General features: G+C 39.0%; 1 protein-coding gene across 9 annotated transcripts in view; it reads left to right on the forward strand.

Annotated features, from left to right (window-relative positions):
• Positions 1 to 12,649, forward strand: part of LOC128884643 (dystrophin, isoforms A/C/F/G/H) — a 572,670-nt gene that overhangs the window by 269,639 nt on the left and 290,382 nt on the right. For 8 of the 9 annotated variants that reach the window (XM_054138171.1, XM_054138189.1, XM_054138199.1 and 5 more), the window contains one exon: positions 5,986 to 6,042. The exons of the other annotated variant lie outside the window; for it this stretch is intronic. In XM_054138171.1, the coding sequence (XP_053994146.1) occupies positions 5,986 to 6,042 (57 nt within the window). The remainder of the gene's footprint in view (positions 1 to 5,985; positions 6,043 to 12,649) is intronic. 9 annotated transcript variants of the gene reach the window in all.

A 12,649-nucleotide genomic window follows, 5' to 3' on the forward strand; every position in this document is an offset into this window, starting at 1 on the left:
TTCTTGAGCCTCGTTTAATTTTGTAAAAACTCGAAATATCCACTTCAATAGCGCACTAATTATTTAACATAATTCTTCACGACGGTAGCCTTACTAAAATCGTCAAAAATATTTAGAATTCATTCATTGCAAATAATTATGAAACACATCCTTCATTTAAAATGGTCATCGGTGATCATCGTGGCTGGTATTAACCCTGGATCCTGTTGCAAATACTAACGATGTATCGCAACTCTCTTTACACCTATCAACTGTCAATAACAGCCAACTTTCATTAAATAATTTTTTACATATTCATCACCGTACTTGAAACGTTAATCCATTACCTTTGAGCATTCAGCCCGCGCGTTGAAACGTAATCATAATTTCCACGACCGAGTTAATCTCCAGCTCTCGACTTTTAAATATTATCGCCGTTGGGTCCCCTCAGATGGAAACAAGCAGCGAATTCTTTCTAATCTTGGATAGTAATCCATGGGAGGTTTTATGGTCTCGAGAAATTTCCGCGTTGGAAGTCGTAACTCGTATTAATTCCCGTTAAAAGCTAAGTAACACGATGCACCATTTACTCGGTTCTCGACATGGGCCGATGCTCTTACTCGCTCTTCCCCGCGTACATTTTTCCCCGGTGCGAGTGCACACGTTTTCACGTAGCCATTCGCGTCGAGGCCATAAGATGGTCGCTGGAGACCATAGTCGAGTATCGTTTCTTCCTTCCCCCGCCGTCGCCCGCGGGAATAACGTACACGCTTCTTTAACATTTCCGTTGTTACGGAAATAAAAGGGATCGCTCTAATTTTTTTCCCTTGTTTCTTGTTGCGGCCTCGTTCGCTCTTAACCGCGACTAGAGTAGCAAAACCTACCGACAACGAAGATAGTCGCCATTACGTGCGTAAAGTGAGCTCCTGGTTCCCTGTTGCTTTAAAATGCGACCCGAGAGGGAAAGGAATACAGATTGCGTCGTTGTGTTCCGTATCCTTTCGAAGATTCGCAGGTTTTATTTAATTTTTATTCTTGTTTTTATGTGAAGATTCTCGTTGGGGAAATGAATTATTGGAACACCTGGATAATGGCAAATTTAGGGCATACTGGTTGGGCTTTTCGTAGACTTGTTTATGAACTTGTAAGGGTACCGTTTGAAATTTTCTGACGCGTTCTGAGGAGTACACGTGTATGCTAAAGCGTAAAGAGGGTGCGCTAACCTGACGTGGAGCTGCGCGTTTTGCTGGCTTTGAGACTTAAACATGTTGTAAATATTCAGTACACTTTGTTACGCGTAGAAATTCAGAATATATAAATTTTTAAGCGCACATAGAGTAAAGAGAAAATTAACGGGTTGTAAATGTACCAAGTATTCGTCATCATAGTTTGCATTCATATAAAATCTCCCGGTAATGTAAAATAAAATGAATATCAAGGTACACTTGCAACGAAATGTATTAAGAAAAGAATATTCATAATCTAAACTATGTAGTATCTGAGATTTTATCCTGAAATGTAAACTCTGACTTTATCTTGGAGAGATGACCGTAAAACCCGAAGTAATTATATATACACGTGTCCTAAATCTATTACAACCCTTGGTTTATGTTAATACTATCAAGGGCAGGAAGCCACTCCAAAGTTTCTCGAGACCTAATTAAAACTTGGAGAATTTTCCTCATCGCAAACGCGCGCAAATTGAAATAATAAAGAGTCCTGTTTACTGTCTAAATGTAGAATAAATACACTGAGACCTTTTAATAAAAATGTCCCAATACAACACCCGTTTAATACTCTCGTGCGATATTGTTACTTAATTCCAAAGTTCCATTCCGTGTTGTTTAAAATAATCTGACGTAATAATTGATGAGACATACGTAAACACGCAGTAGAGTATTTCAGAATGGAAACAATTAATAATGAAATCGTATTTAAATGTACATATTCAAAGTATACGTACTCAAATATTCAGCGACTTTCTACGTTATACACTCTTCTCATTTTGGAGGTAAAAGCAGTTGAACAACTGCCAACACAATAGTAATTGTTATAAAATTCCCTATAAAAATTTGTTATAAAAGTAATTGTTATAAAGTGTTACACAAACAGAAATAATAGAATTCCACTGTCCTGGAACTTCCCACTGTATCAACATTCACGTTTAATTTAAAGAATCTTTTACCTTCGGTGCACACGATGCGTTCTTCCGTGAATTACACCTGTCCCCGTGCAAGTGGCATAACATGGACGCAGTAGGGCCAAGTTAATTCTTGGTCGTGGCCCAATCAAGCCCCGATAGGGGAGATAAAGGACGAGGCGAGGGAGTTAACTAGGGTGGAACCGCTGCCAGTTACGAGCGACGAGCCACGGAGCAAGAGAGTGGCAATGCCGAACTCTAAGTACTTCTGATAGGATTTACCTCTCTTGGTGCGCGTTCGTGGCATCTGCGCCGGGTCCTGGCTGCCTTCTCGAGAAAGGGATCGGCTCTTCGCAGAACCGGAACCTCGTAAATCAGTAATCAGAATTCCCATGGGACTGTGAACCGCGGCCATCCGCAGTCCCTGCGCTTTCCAACACAACGAGGGAGGGGAAACTGTCGCGCCGGAACTGGAAATACGTCGAACCTTTCAACCCTCTTCCTCGTTCACGGGATTTGTCTGCTTGGTTTTGTACTTTCGTCGGGAAAATGAGGGAACTCCGTGACGGAGACGTTTTTCGGCCCGTGCGACAGGTCCACGAAAGGAGACGTATCGATCTGGAGAATGCTGTGATTTCGATTGGAAATATTTTGACTTTTTGGCGGCATTATTATATCACGTCCCTTGAAGGGTTACGTCTACTTGGATGGGGCTAATACAATTATTTTGGCGAGATACTTGAGTAGCTGCAGATATTGGAAAGGCGTCTACAGTTTCTAGGAAGTTCAAAGTTGAATAGACGAGTACATCTCGTGAAATTATCATTGGAAAATGTTGAAAAACAACATCCGATCTTCTCTTTTATTCTACAATTATTTAAGAAATCATTCTACTTTTTTTCATAAATATCTCAATTTTATCATAAGTCTGAAAAAGACCAGTTGAAAACGTGTTCATAGGAAAGCATTTATGCGTCTCGATATTAAATAAATTTCGCGCGGTATCCACATCGTGTTTATTTAAAATATTGTCCGCTATTTGAATTGACATTTACGTTTCGCAGTTAATAAATTGGTGTCCAACGTGCGAGTATTCACGGTCCTCATACGCTTAATTTGCGCCACACCGACGATAATAATTATGGTTTCGTCACTCACGTTGATGCCATTCGTGGACAACCGATACTGTTTACGCGACGTGATATTTTGTTAAAGTATACAACGACCAGCGTTCTGTTTTCACGGAATTTACGTACATCATGTTTCGTTCGATACCTAGCCATACTTGCTTTATTATGCATACGCAATTAGCCATGATACGACCGCATCTGGCGTTCGGATCGTCGATGTTACTTTGCGTTTATATTGAAACAGTTGAACGTAACGATTGATATACACACTTATAAAACCGCAGGCTCGTGGCAAACTACAAAAAAAAAAAAAAAAAAAATACAGTCGCGCTTGTAACCATTGAGCACACATTTAAAGTAAAGAGTTTTCGACTCGAGGGTGGGTCCTCTTCATAAATCATGGCATATTGATGGAAATGTTCTTATCAATTATTTACGAAATTGCTCATTTTAAAAGTACACTACGTATAAGATACGTTTGACCCAATAATTCAAGTCAAATTGAGATCTATTGAGAATAAAATCAAAATCAATCATTCTGCGTGAAGTAACGCATTGAAAATTAGGAGTTTGATCAAATAAGTATGCTTTAATTTTTAATTGAAGTATTTAACTTTCACCGTGAATATATTCCCAGTGGCTAGAAGCGTGAATGATGTGAGAACTGATAGTTGGTTCCAAAGATAAAACCTCGTCTCTCCGACATTTGACCCGAATTCGATCATTATTCCTCAAGGTTTCTGATTACCGAGAGGTCTAGTTTTCGTCTGGAAGCCAGACTTCAGTGCTTTTAGCGTTTCAGGTTTATCACGTTGGTCCTTTTTTTCTATAGAATTTCATCGTTCTCGTTTTCTCCTAGCCGCCATATCTTAAGTTGGACTCGTTACCACGTTTCGCGTCGTATTTTATCGTTAAATAGCAAGTTCGGTAATCTTTGAGAGCTTTCGTTACAGGGGAGATGCGTTAAGTTATTAACGGGATGAATTCTTCATTATGCGTTTAATGTTTCCCGTCGTACCTGGCTTGGGAAACTTGGACGGTATGTTTCGAGACTCCAAGGAAACTTTCACTCTTCGGGAAAGATTTAGCGAAAACTCCCAACTGGTTCGAAATTTCTCTCCCAGCCGCGAAATATCTCAGACCTTGGGTTAACAAAATCCCCTAGAACATGTGTGATATTCACCGATACCAGCGAACTGATAACTTGATTCCTCTGCTCGATAATTCTCGAACAAATCAAACAAATGGGTTATTCTTCCTTGCAAATCGGAAAGTAGGAGTATTTATGAAGGATTAAAAATATTCTTCTGCTCGGGGAACAATGCACATTTATTAATTACAAGTTAAATATTGTCGACTGTATAGTTCCACTACAATTAATTCCTAAAGAACGTCTCTAAAATAAAGTCCCTTTAGAAATTAATTTCAAAGAAGTGAATGCAAGTCATGACTTTTCCTTTTCAACAATATGTAGGCGTACCTCAGAGGTTAAGAAAAGGTCTTATTTACTTGTGTATGTGTGATAAATATGGCACTGCAAGCGATTGATTGAAAAAGCCAATTTTAGGAAGTTCAGGTGTCACTCTATAGGGATATAAGCTTCAAGAATAAACATATTGAAATTTCCTTGAAGCTGGTTATTCTTGTAGTGTTTAATTTCGTACCACACCGGTGAAGTTGTTTTGCAAACTACTATTTTTATAAATAAAAATGGAACAGCTTCTTTTTTTCCAATAAAAAGGAATCACATAGTCACTGTTTTACTTTTTCCACGGGTTTAACTCGAAGTTACACGTTTCTAGACGAATTATTTTCAAGAAAGTTTAACGCATACATAAAACTAAAAAATTATTTTCTTAGGCCACCAGATATCCATAATTACATTCTAAATGGAAAAGTTAAGACCTGCATTCGTCTTCTCGAAATTAATTTCCAAAGTAGAGTTTATTTTGGCGAAACTTGGCTCCTTCCATTAAAGCCCAGCAATCGGCCAAGAAGGATTGGACAACCTCCCTCCGTTACAGGTGCATCGTTTCGCTGGTAAATCTTTCGTGTGTTACAAGTATTGGCGGTACTTAACGAGCTCCCCTCGTCCCTCCACGGGATTCGTTTGAAATTCCCGAATGGCTCGAACTTCCGAAGCGCGTCGCGACGCACGTCGAACTTGGTGCTTTTCGAAACGCTCGAGCTTTCGTGGGGCTTAGGAACTGCACTGAAACGCAGTCGAGCGTCTCCGACGAGAGTTCCGCGAATTAATTCGTCCGTGCGACGCTGGCTCGTCGAATCCTTCCTTTCTATAATTCTTTTTTTTTTTCACTGATTTTTTCTCTCTCTATCTCTCTCAATTCACGTTCCGCCAATTGACTTTGCTCTCTCGTTTCCTTGCCGTTCCTTTTTCTCCCCTGCGGTCTTCTATTTTCTTTCCGTCTTTCGCCTCTCGATTCGTCCGAGCGATTTTTCATATTAATTTCTCGCAAGCGCTGCCAAAAAAACATTTCAGTAGTTCGGTGATCTCACAAACTCCGAAGAAAACTTACGATTCCGTTTCATGTTATTTCGTTTCTGTTATTCATCGCGATTCGATTCTACGTTTCATTGTTTTCTTTGCGGTGGCGAGAAACTGTACGTTCACTGGCGATCTAAATAAAAACAAAAAAAAAAAGAACAGTAAATAAATAAATCTCTACTTCGCACCTTTTCTTCGCGCACATCAAATCCTGCTATTTTTTTCCCCAGATAAATCAACAGAAATTCAATATCGAAAGGAGACGGCATCCCACCGAGCAAGCAAAGGTAATTGTAAAAAAAGAAACCTTTCGTTGCACGAATTTCAATCTTCTGTTTCACTTAAAACGAACCGAACGACTTCTTAATCGACGAGGTCTCTTGCACTATTCCAACCCCAACCCCCTCGAACCCACCAGACCCCCCCTTCTCAGTTCCTCCACCCGCAGGGCAGACATTGATTTCCATTTTAATGCCTACCCACGGCTGGCCTGGCCACATTTTCGCGCCGCGACCCGACGTTGCGTTAATGGCGCGTTATTAGCAACGAAGATAGCGCACGGGGAACGAATGGTTATGAAGTGTGTTCGTGTTTAGACGAGGGTGGCCTTGAGTGCATTTCCCTGGAAATAATAGCTGCATAAATCTCGCGCGAAATTCGTGAGTAACCTTGCTTCAGAGCAACTGGATGTCTGCCAGTACAACGCAGACAAGAATGAATATTGGCCCGGCAGCTTTCCCTTGAATAAAGAATGCCCTCTAAGTGTGCACGTATAACCCGGTTGCGTCTTCCGAAACGTTCCTCCCGCCTCCTCATACGCTTCGTTTCCGCTCCACGGATAAATTTCTAACTGCGAACCCCTCGAGTTCGATCGCGAAGAGCTTCGGGGCAGGTTCAACGGTGATTCCGACCACTTTTAAGAAATTGAAATTAAATCTTTGATTATCGACCATGTGGAAAGAAATCTTGGGGTTGTTGTTTTCCGTAAATGTAAATTAGACTCTTGGGAATGAAATGTACTGTTCCATTGGCAGTTCAATGAGGGGAAACGTTGTAGAGTTAATTCTGGGGGAATTGCACGGGATCGTTGCACGTGATGCTTTTTTTTTTTTAAGGGTGTTTAATAGGTGGTTCTCGGATGTGTAGGGAGAAATTATTTTTGTTTCGAACGGGGAAAATAAAATCTATGGAATGGAGGGTTGAAGTAGAGTAGAATGTATCGTGTTGATTTGAAAGAGATATAATTTTAAAGAGAGACGACTTATTTGTTAAATAGTCAAGATATTAATCAATGTAGAATTTTACAGCATATAATATTTTCAAATAAACATCACTGTAACTTTAGGAATATCAGGACCTATAAGAATAATAAAGCAAATATTTTTTTTCTCACTTTGAGAGCAATGGTCGTGTACACCCCATGGTCGGAATCACCCTGCCTTACCCTAGCACAGTTCAAACAATTAGTTCCATTCAATAACGATAAAGCAATTAATATAGTTTATTTCGCAATCATTTGCCACCTGAGGCAAAAGTTTAAATACCACCGATGTCTTTCGTTTTCATTTTCAATATTCTCATTTTCAATTATTCCACCACGGTATGTTCTTTCGTGTACCTTGCAACAACATTCAGAAATACTTTCTCTAATCCTCAGAAATGTTTCCCCCAATCTCCACCCTGCATGGTTCGAGGAAAGTTCCTCCGCAGCACAGTAGAATATCCTGAAATATCCAAGTGTTGTTTAGTAGATTACTGTGCTGCGTAGGTGGTTTCCTAACACCTCGTTTAATTGCTCTTTTAATGGACCCCGCGATTGCCAGAACCCCTGCTTTTCTTCTTTAGAAAGTTTCAAGTTTAATTGTGACTTATGCTCCATGCATTTTTCCTACGCAAAACGTGCAGGAGAACGTTTCCGTTTTGTGTTTGAATTAATGAGTTACGAACGGTAGCCGATTTGGAGATTAGTCATAGAGATTTGGAATAATTAGCTTGACCAATTCATCTAGATAGAGCGGAACCGACGGGTTCTGTTACATTTTTCATCTAAGCATTTGTTTCGATGTAGAATTCACATTCATACACTCGTGCCAATCATTTATCGATTACTATGTTCATCAGCCATAATAGTGTAGTTAGGAACGTACATAGTTTTAGAATGCTTCAAAAATTACATTTCTATGATTGCCTAATCTAAGTAACGCAACGTAAAGTCGATTGCCGAAACAAGAGCTTTCGAATTTTATTTTCAATTTAAACTTTTTGAAGGTTTAATTTCAGGTTTTCATTTCAATTTATAAAATATTTTGTTTATAAGATGATCAGACATTCGAATAAAATCTGTTGTCGATCTGTAAATTTCGAAAGTAATGTGTCCTCTTTTATTTAGCATGTGTCATTAAGAAATGCAAAGCTCACAGGATCTAAAGCACTCTAGCGAGCAATTTAGTATTTATTTCAAAATATTAGGTAAAGAGTCAAAAACAAGATTTACTGTTTCTCTGTTTCATTTCATCCACTTTAGTTATAATACGTTAAATGAGAAGGACTCGTTTTAAATTGACAGTGACTCAGACAATAGTGAAAAAGAAATTGCTCTCACTGTTTATGAAGCTTGACAAAGTGACATTAAAGAAGAATTAACCTTTTCATGAAGAAGTGATATGAACAGAATTGTATCAATGCTGCATACCAGTTTTGAGTAAATTCAAGGTTAATTAGATATTGAAGAAAATAGAATACTCTCTCAGAAATGCTCACTAATATTAATGCAAAAAATGTCTCATATTCTAAACTGTATAACATGTATACTATTCCTGATATTGTATACATTTTTGCATTTGTACACATTCTCAAGCAATTCACCATATTTCGATTTCTCACGACTGGATAAACATCCGTCTATTCATAATTAAATAAACACGAATTTCACTTGAATCCAACGAAAATACCAGTCAACGTGTTAACCCTTTCAGTCCCGAGTTATTTTTTTCTCATACTAACGTAATTTATCTTTAGGTCTTTAACTAGGAGTAAAATTAGTATAAAAAAAAATAAAAAAATGAAATGCTAATAGTGTAGTTTTCGAGTAAAACTGGTCTTTTCTATTTTGCCCTAAACGATGGTATCGGTGATGTATAATAATATTTTGTATCCTCAATTGTGGACACCAGATCTGAAAGGGTTGAGATCGCTCAAAAAAAAACTACCAACAGATTTAGGGTAATCGATCTTCCTTCAAAATTAAGTACACTCCTCAGAAATACGTTAACATCACGTTCCTAAATTCGCAGACGCGTATGCTCCCCTCCCCATAATTAATCAAGTATTCATCGACACCTCGTAGAGAATTCCCTGTGAACCCTTTAGTGGTTTCCCGTTCCAGGGTTTCCCAGGTTCTCGAGCCGCCAGACGATAATCATCCTCGCGCTCATCCTCGAAACCTCCGCTCCGACACGGTTGCGCAATGGCGTTGCCAGCCGGGGAGTCGCTGTAGTCAGGTGCATTAAGAGGGTCCTTAAAGTGTCTTTCGCAGTTACCGGTTAGCCAACGAAGCGTAGCTCGAATGGCCACTAAATCGTCAAGTTTCTCTCTAATTACGAGCGTCGCGGCGAATGTATTGTCGAGCCTGGGCATAGGTTGTTCGACGACGGTCTCTCACCCTCGAACGATCGGGCTGATGGGACGTCCCCGACGTGCCAGATATTTTCAGCTCGTCTCTAATTCGTTACCTCATTGACTCGACGCATTAGACGAGCACGCTGGGGAAACGTTTTAGACGCAACCTTGGGACACGAAGCTCATTTAATTAACGGGAGATTAGCCCGGTCACATTTCCGTCGACCCCGCTGTTCTGTATACCTTCCGTGGCAAGGTTGGACATTTGCCTGTTAAATCTGCATTTCCAACTTCCAATGTTCCTCGAAGATGCCCCTTGGGGAGGATCGTGGTCCCGTGTCCCGCGAAATCTTATCGACCTTTCCTTTATTGCTCTTGAAATAGGCTTGATGAATTTATTGGAGGAAAGGGGAAAAATAGAGTTCTTGGTTGGGTTTAAAGAAGCAGTGTAAATGCTAGGTTAATATTTAATGTAACTTAATATTTTTCCTCGGTGCATTTCACAATTTGGTGAACTAGTCCATGTCTCGTTGTTCATCTTTGATCAAAAACGTAGATCGTCATTTCCAGTAAAATTTATTTAGGATAACATACCTTTGGATCTCTGGTGTACATAATTTGGAAGCGAATATGAGATAGAATTCTCTAGAGCTGTGATAGTTCCTCCTCTCATTCAGTTTCATACGTTCGTCGAATATAGTCTTTTGTTATTTTGTAGCTGATATTTTGGGAATATAACTCGCGTAAAAAACAATGCCAAACTGCAAGTCTATCCAACGGAGCATACTGTCAATAAACAGAAACCACAAAATAACATTGGAATAGTACTCTTCGGAATAGTAGATGATAATAAAAAATACACGATCGTGTAAATGTACACACAGCTTTTCACAGGGACACAAATAACACCGGACGATCCACGTCTCAATTTGCATACAAATTTGCATATTACTGAGGTACTAGGAGATTTAAATAAAAATTGTCCACTCGCAAAATAAAAACTGCAATTCGATACGTGATTTTATTCTACTATTTGATATATGTATTTTTCATTCACGAGTCGTCCAGTTGTAATTCTTATGTAATTCGGGAAAGACTCAACAAAACAAATTTATCAAAATGAAATGTATGATATAATGAAATGTTTAAAGTTGACTCTATATTTGGTCCTCTTATATTCCTATAATTTCTCAAATATTCCAATAATGTTATCCGAATAATCAAAATTTTCTTAGCCTGTTCCTAGCATTCGGATACCTATAAAACATTCGAATATTAAATTATTCGAATAGTTCTGGCTCCACGCTCGATATTCACAATGCGCAGGTTTATCTGGCCGCTGATCTCTCTGGAATCGCATAACGTTGTACGAAGAACCTCCCAGTTTCCCGGGTTAGTTTAATCGTTCTTACTTCACAACCGGGAGTTTCGGGAAAGCAGTGTTCGATTATTGGCACGGGAAGTGGAGTTCAATTAACTGTGATCAGCCTTTCGGGTGATTAAACATATTCGGTAGACGTTCGTTCTGTATGAAAGTGGGATCAATGTTCATTTCGGGATTATTCTTATTTAATTATATAATACGTTTCTTAACATTTACCACATCCACCCCATACCGTTGTGTGAATCGTTATTGTACATTAGGGATTTATTCAAGAATTTTGGAATATATAATACTCCCTAGAATCAGTGAAATGCTTCAATATAGAATTTATATCTGCAATTGAAAGAGATTCGCACTGAGACTACATACAAGCAGAATTTAATAAAAGCGCATCTCAGAGAATATTCATGTCGGAGGAGATTCTTGTCCGTAGTTGCGAGTAATATGTCAGGTAGATCCTCTTAATTGAAGGCCGTACGTATTACTATAATTTGACGCTAACGGGTGATTGCCACTTAGTCCATTAGATAAGGTGCGTCTAATTTCGTTCAGGAGTGTTCCACATCGTCTACACGTCTCTGCTTGGCATCTTCGCCTCTTTACCCGACCAATTAATCGCGATATTCCCCAAGGTTAGATACTTGGTCCCCGTCATCTTCTTCCTGTACCAAATTGACGTACGTCATTATTAATTCCAATAGTCAATTTACCTCTCGCATACGAAAACACATCGAGTATCCCAACTACGAGAAAATCGATAAATATTGACAAGATCATAGCTAGAGGAATACACTTCTAACAGAACGAGAACATCTGACTAATCCTAGAAGTAAAACTGAAAAATAGTTCGTTTGTTCATCTTTACAAAGAAGCTAACCTACTTTCATTTACAACTAAGACAAATAAAAACGAAGCATTTATACGCTACTTAAGTATATAGATACATTGACTCCAGACGTTTTTTGTTCATGTCTCTCAGTATAAAGTGACTTATTTTTTAAAAAAAGCATCAAAGAAGAGAAGCTTTCGAAACTAAAAATTCCGATTTAAACGAAACTTTGCGCTACCGTTTAATATATTTCTTTCTTCGATACACATCGTTGTGTTTCTAAATTTATACTCAAACGAAATTTATTATTGACACGAACTGAGTTGAATCTTTGAGGGTAAATTTCCGTGGTATTCTAGACGACGAATCGTTTGCTTGGTATGGTTAGCACGACCAGACAACGGGGATTGACCGATAATTCGAGGAACACATGGAACAAACGTCGAATCTCGACGAGTGCAGCAGGCAATGAATATTCACCGTAGGCTTATTGCGATGCAGCTCGGTTATAACGAACACACTAACGTCATCGTTATCGTCGCAATAATGGACGCGGGCTCGCGGTTTATCAATTGCGGCGACATCGTCGTTCTCGATCGGTTCGTTGGTCGTTTCGACCAACGATGACGGCGCCGTTCTCCTCTGATTTAGTCCGGTGTCCCTTGTCGTCTCTTTCCTTCGACGCCGTGCAATTATTACGCCGATAAATTACAGCCGCTAAGCGGGTTTGATTGCGTGTGCCAATTAGCAGTCAGAAATTTAATCAACCTGTACGATCGCCTGTGTTACAACCATGACAATTTTAAACGTCGACAAATTATTAATTCGCTGTGCGTTAATTGATTATTAATTTAGCGACATTCTATGTTTAGCAGTCATGCTTTATAATTATATAAAATTTGATTCAACGTCGTTCTTTGCTGGACGAATTTTCGGATAAACCTATTCAGTCTTGCAAGGTATATTAAATGATCGTTGGTATAGAAATGAAAAAATATATAGGCTTAAAGTAGGCAATTTGCAAGTGCCTCTAAACTAGTTTCTTTTTCAAGTTGTAGTTTCT

Source organism: Hylaeus volcanicus, chromosome 1 (genome assembly GCF_026283585.1).
Source record: "Hylaeus volcanicus isolate JK05 chromosome 1, UHH_iyHylVolc1.0_haploid, whole genome shotgun sequence".
Classification (NCBI taxonomy): Eukaryota; Metazoa; Arthropoda; class Insecta; order Hymenoptera; family Colletidae; genus Hylaeus; species Hylaeus volcanicus.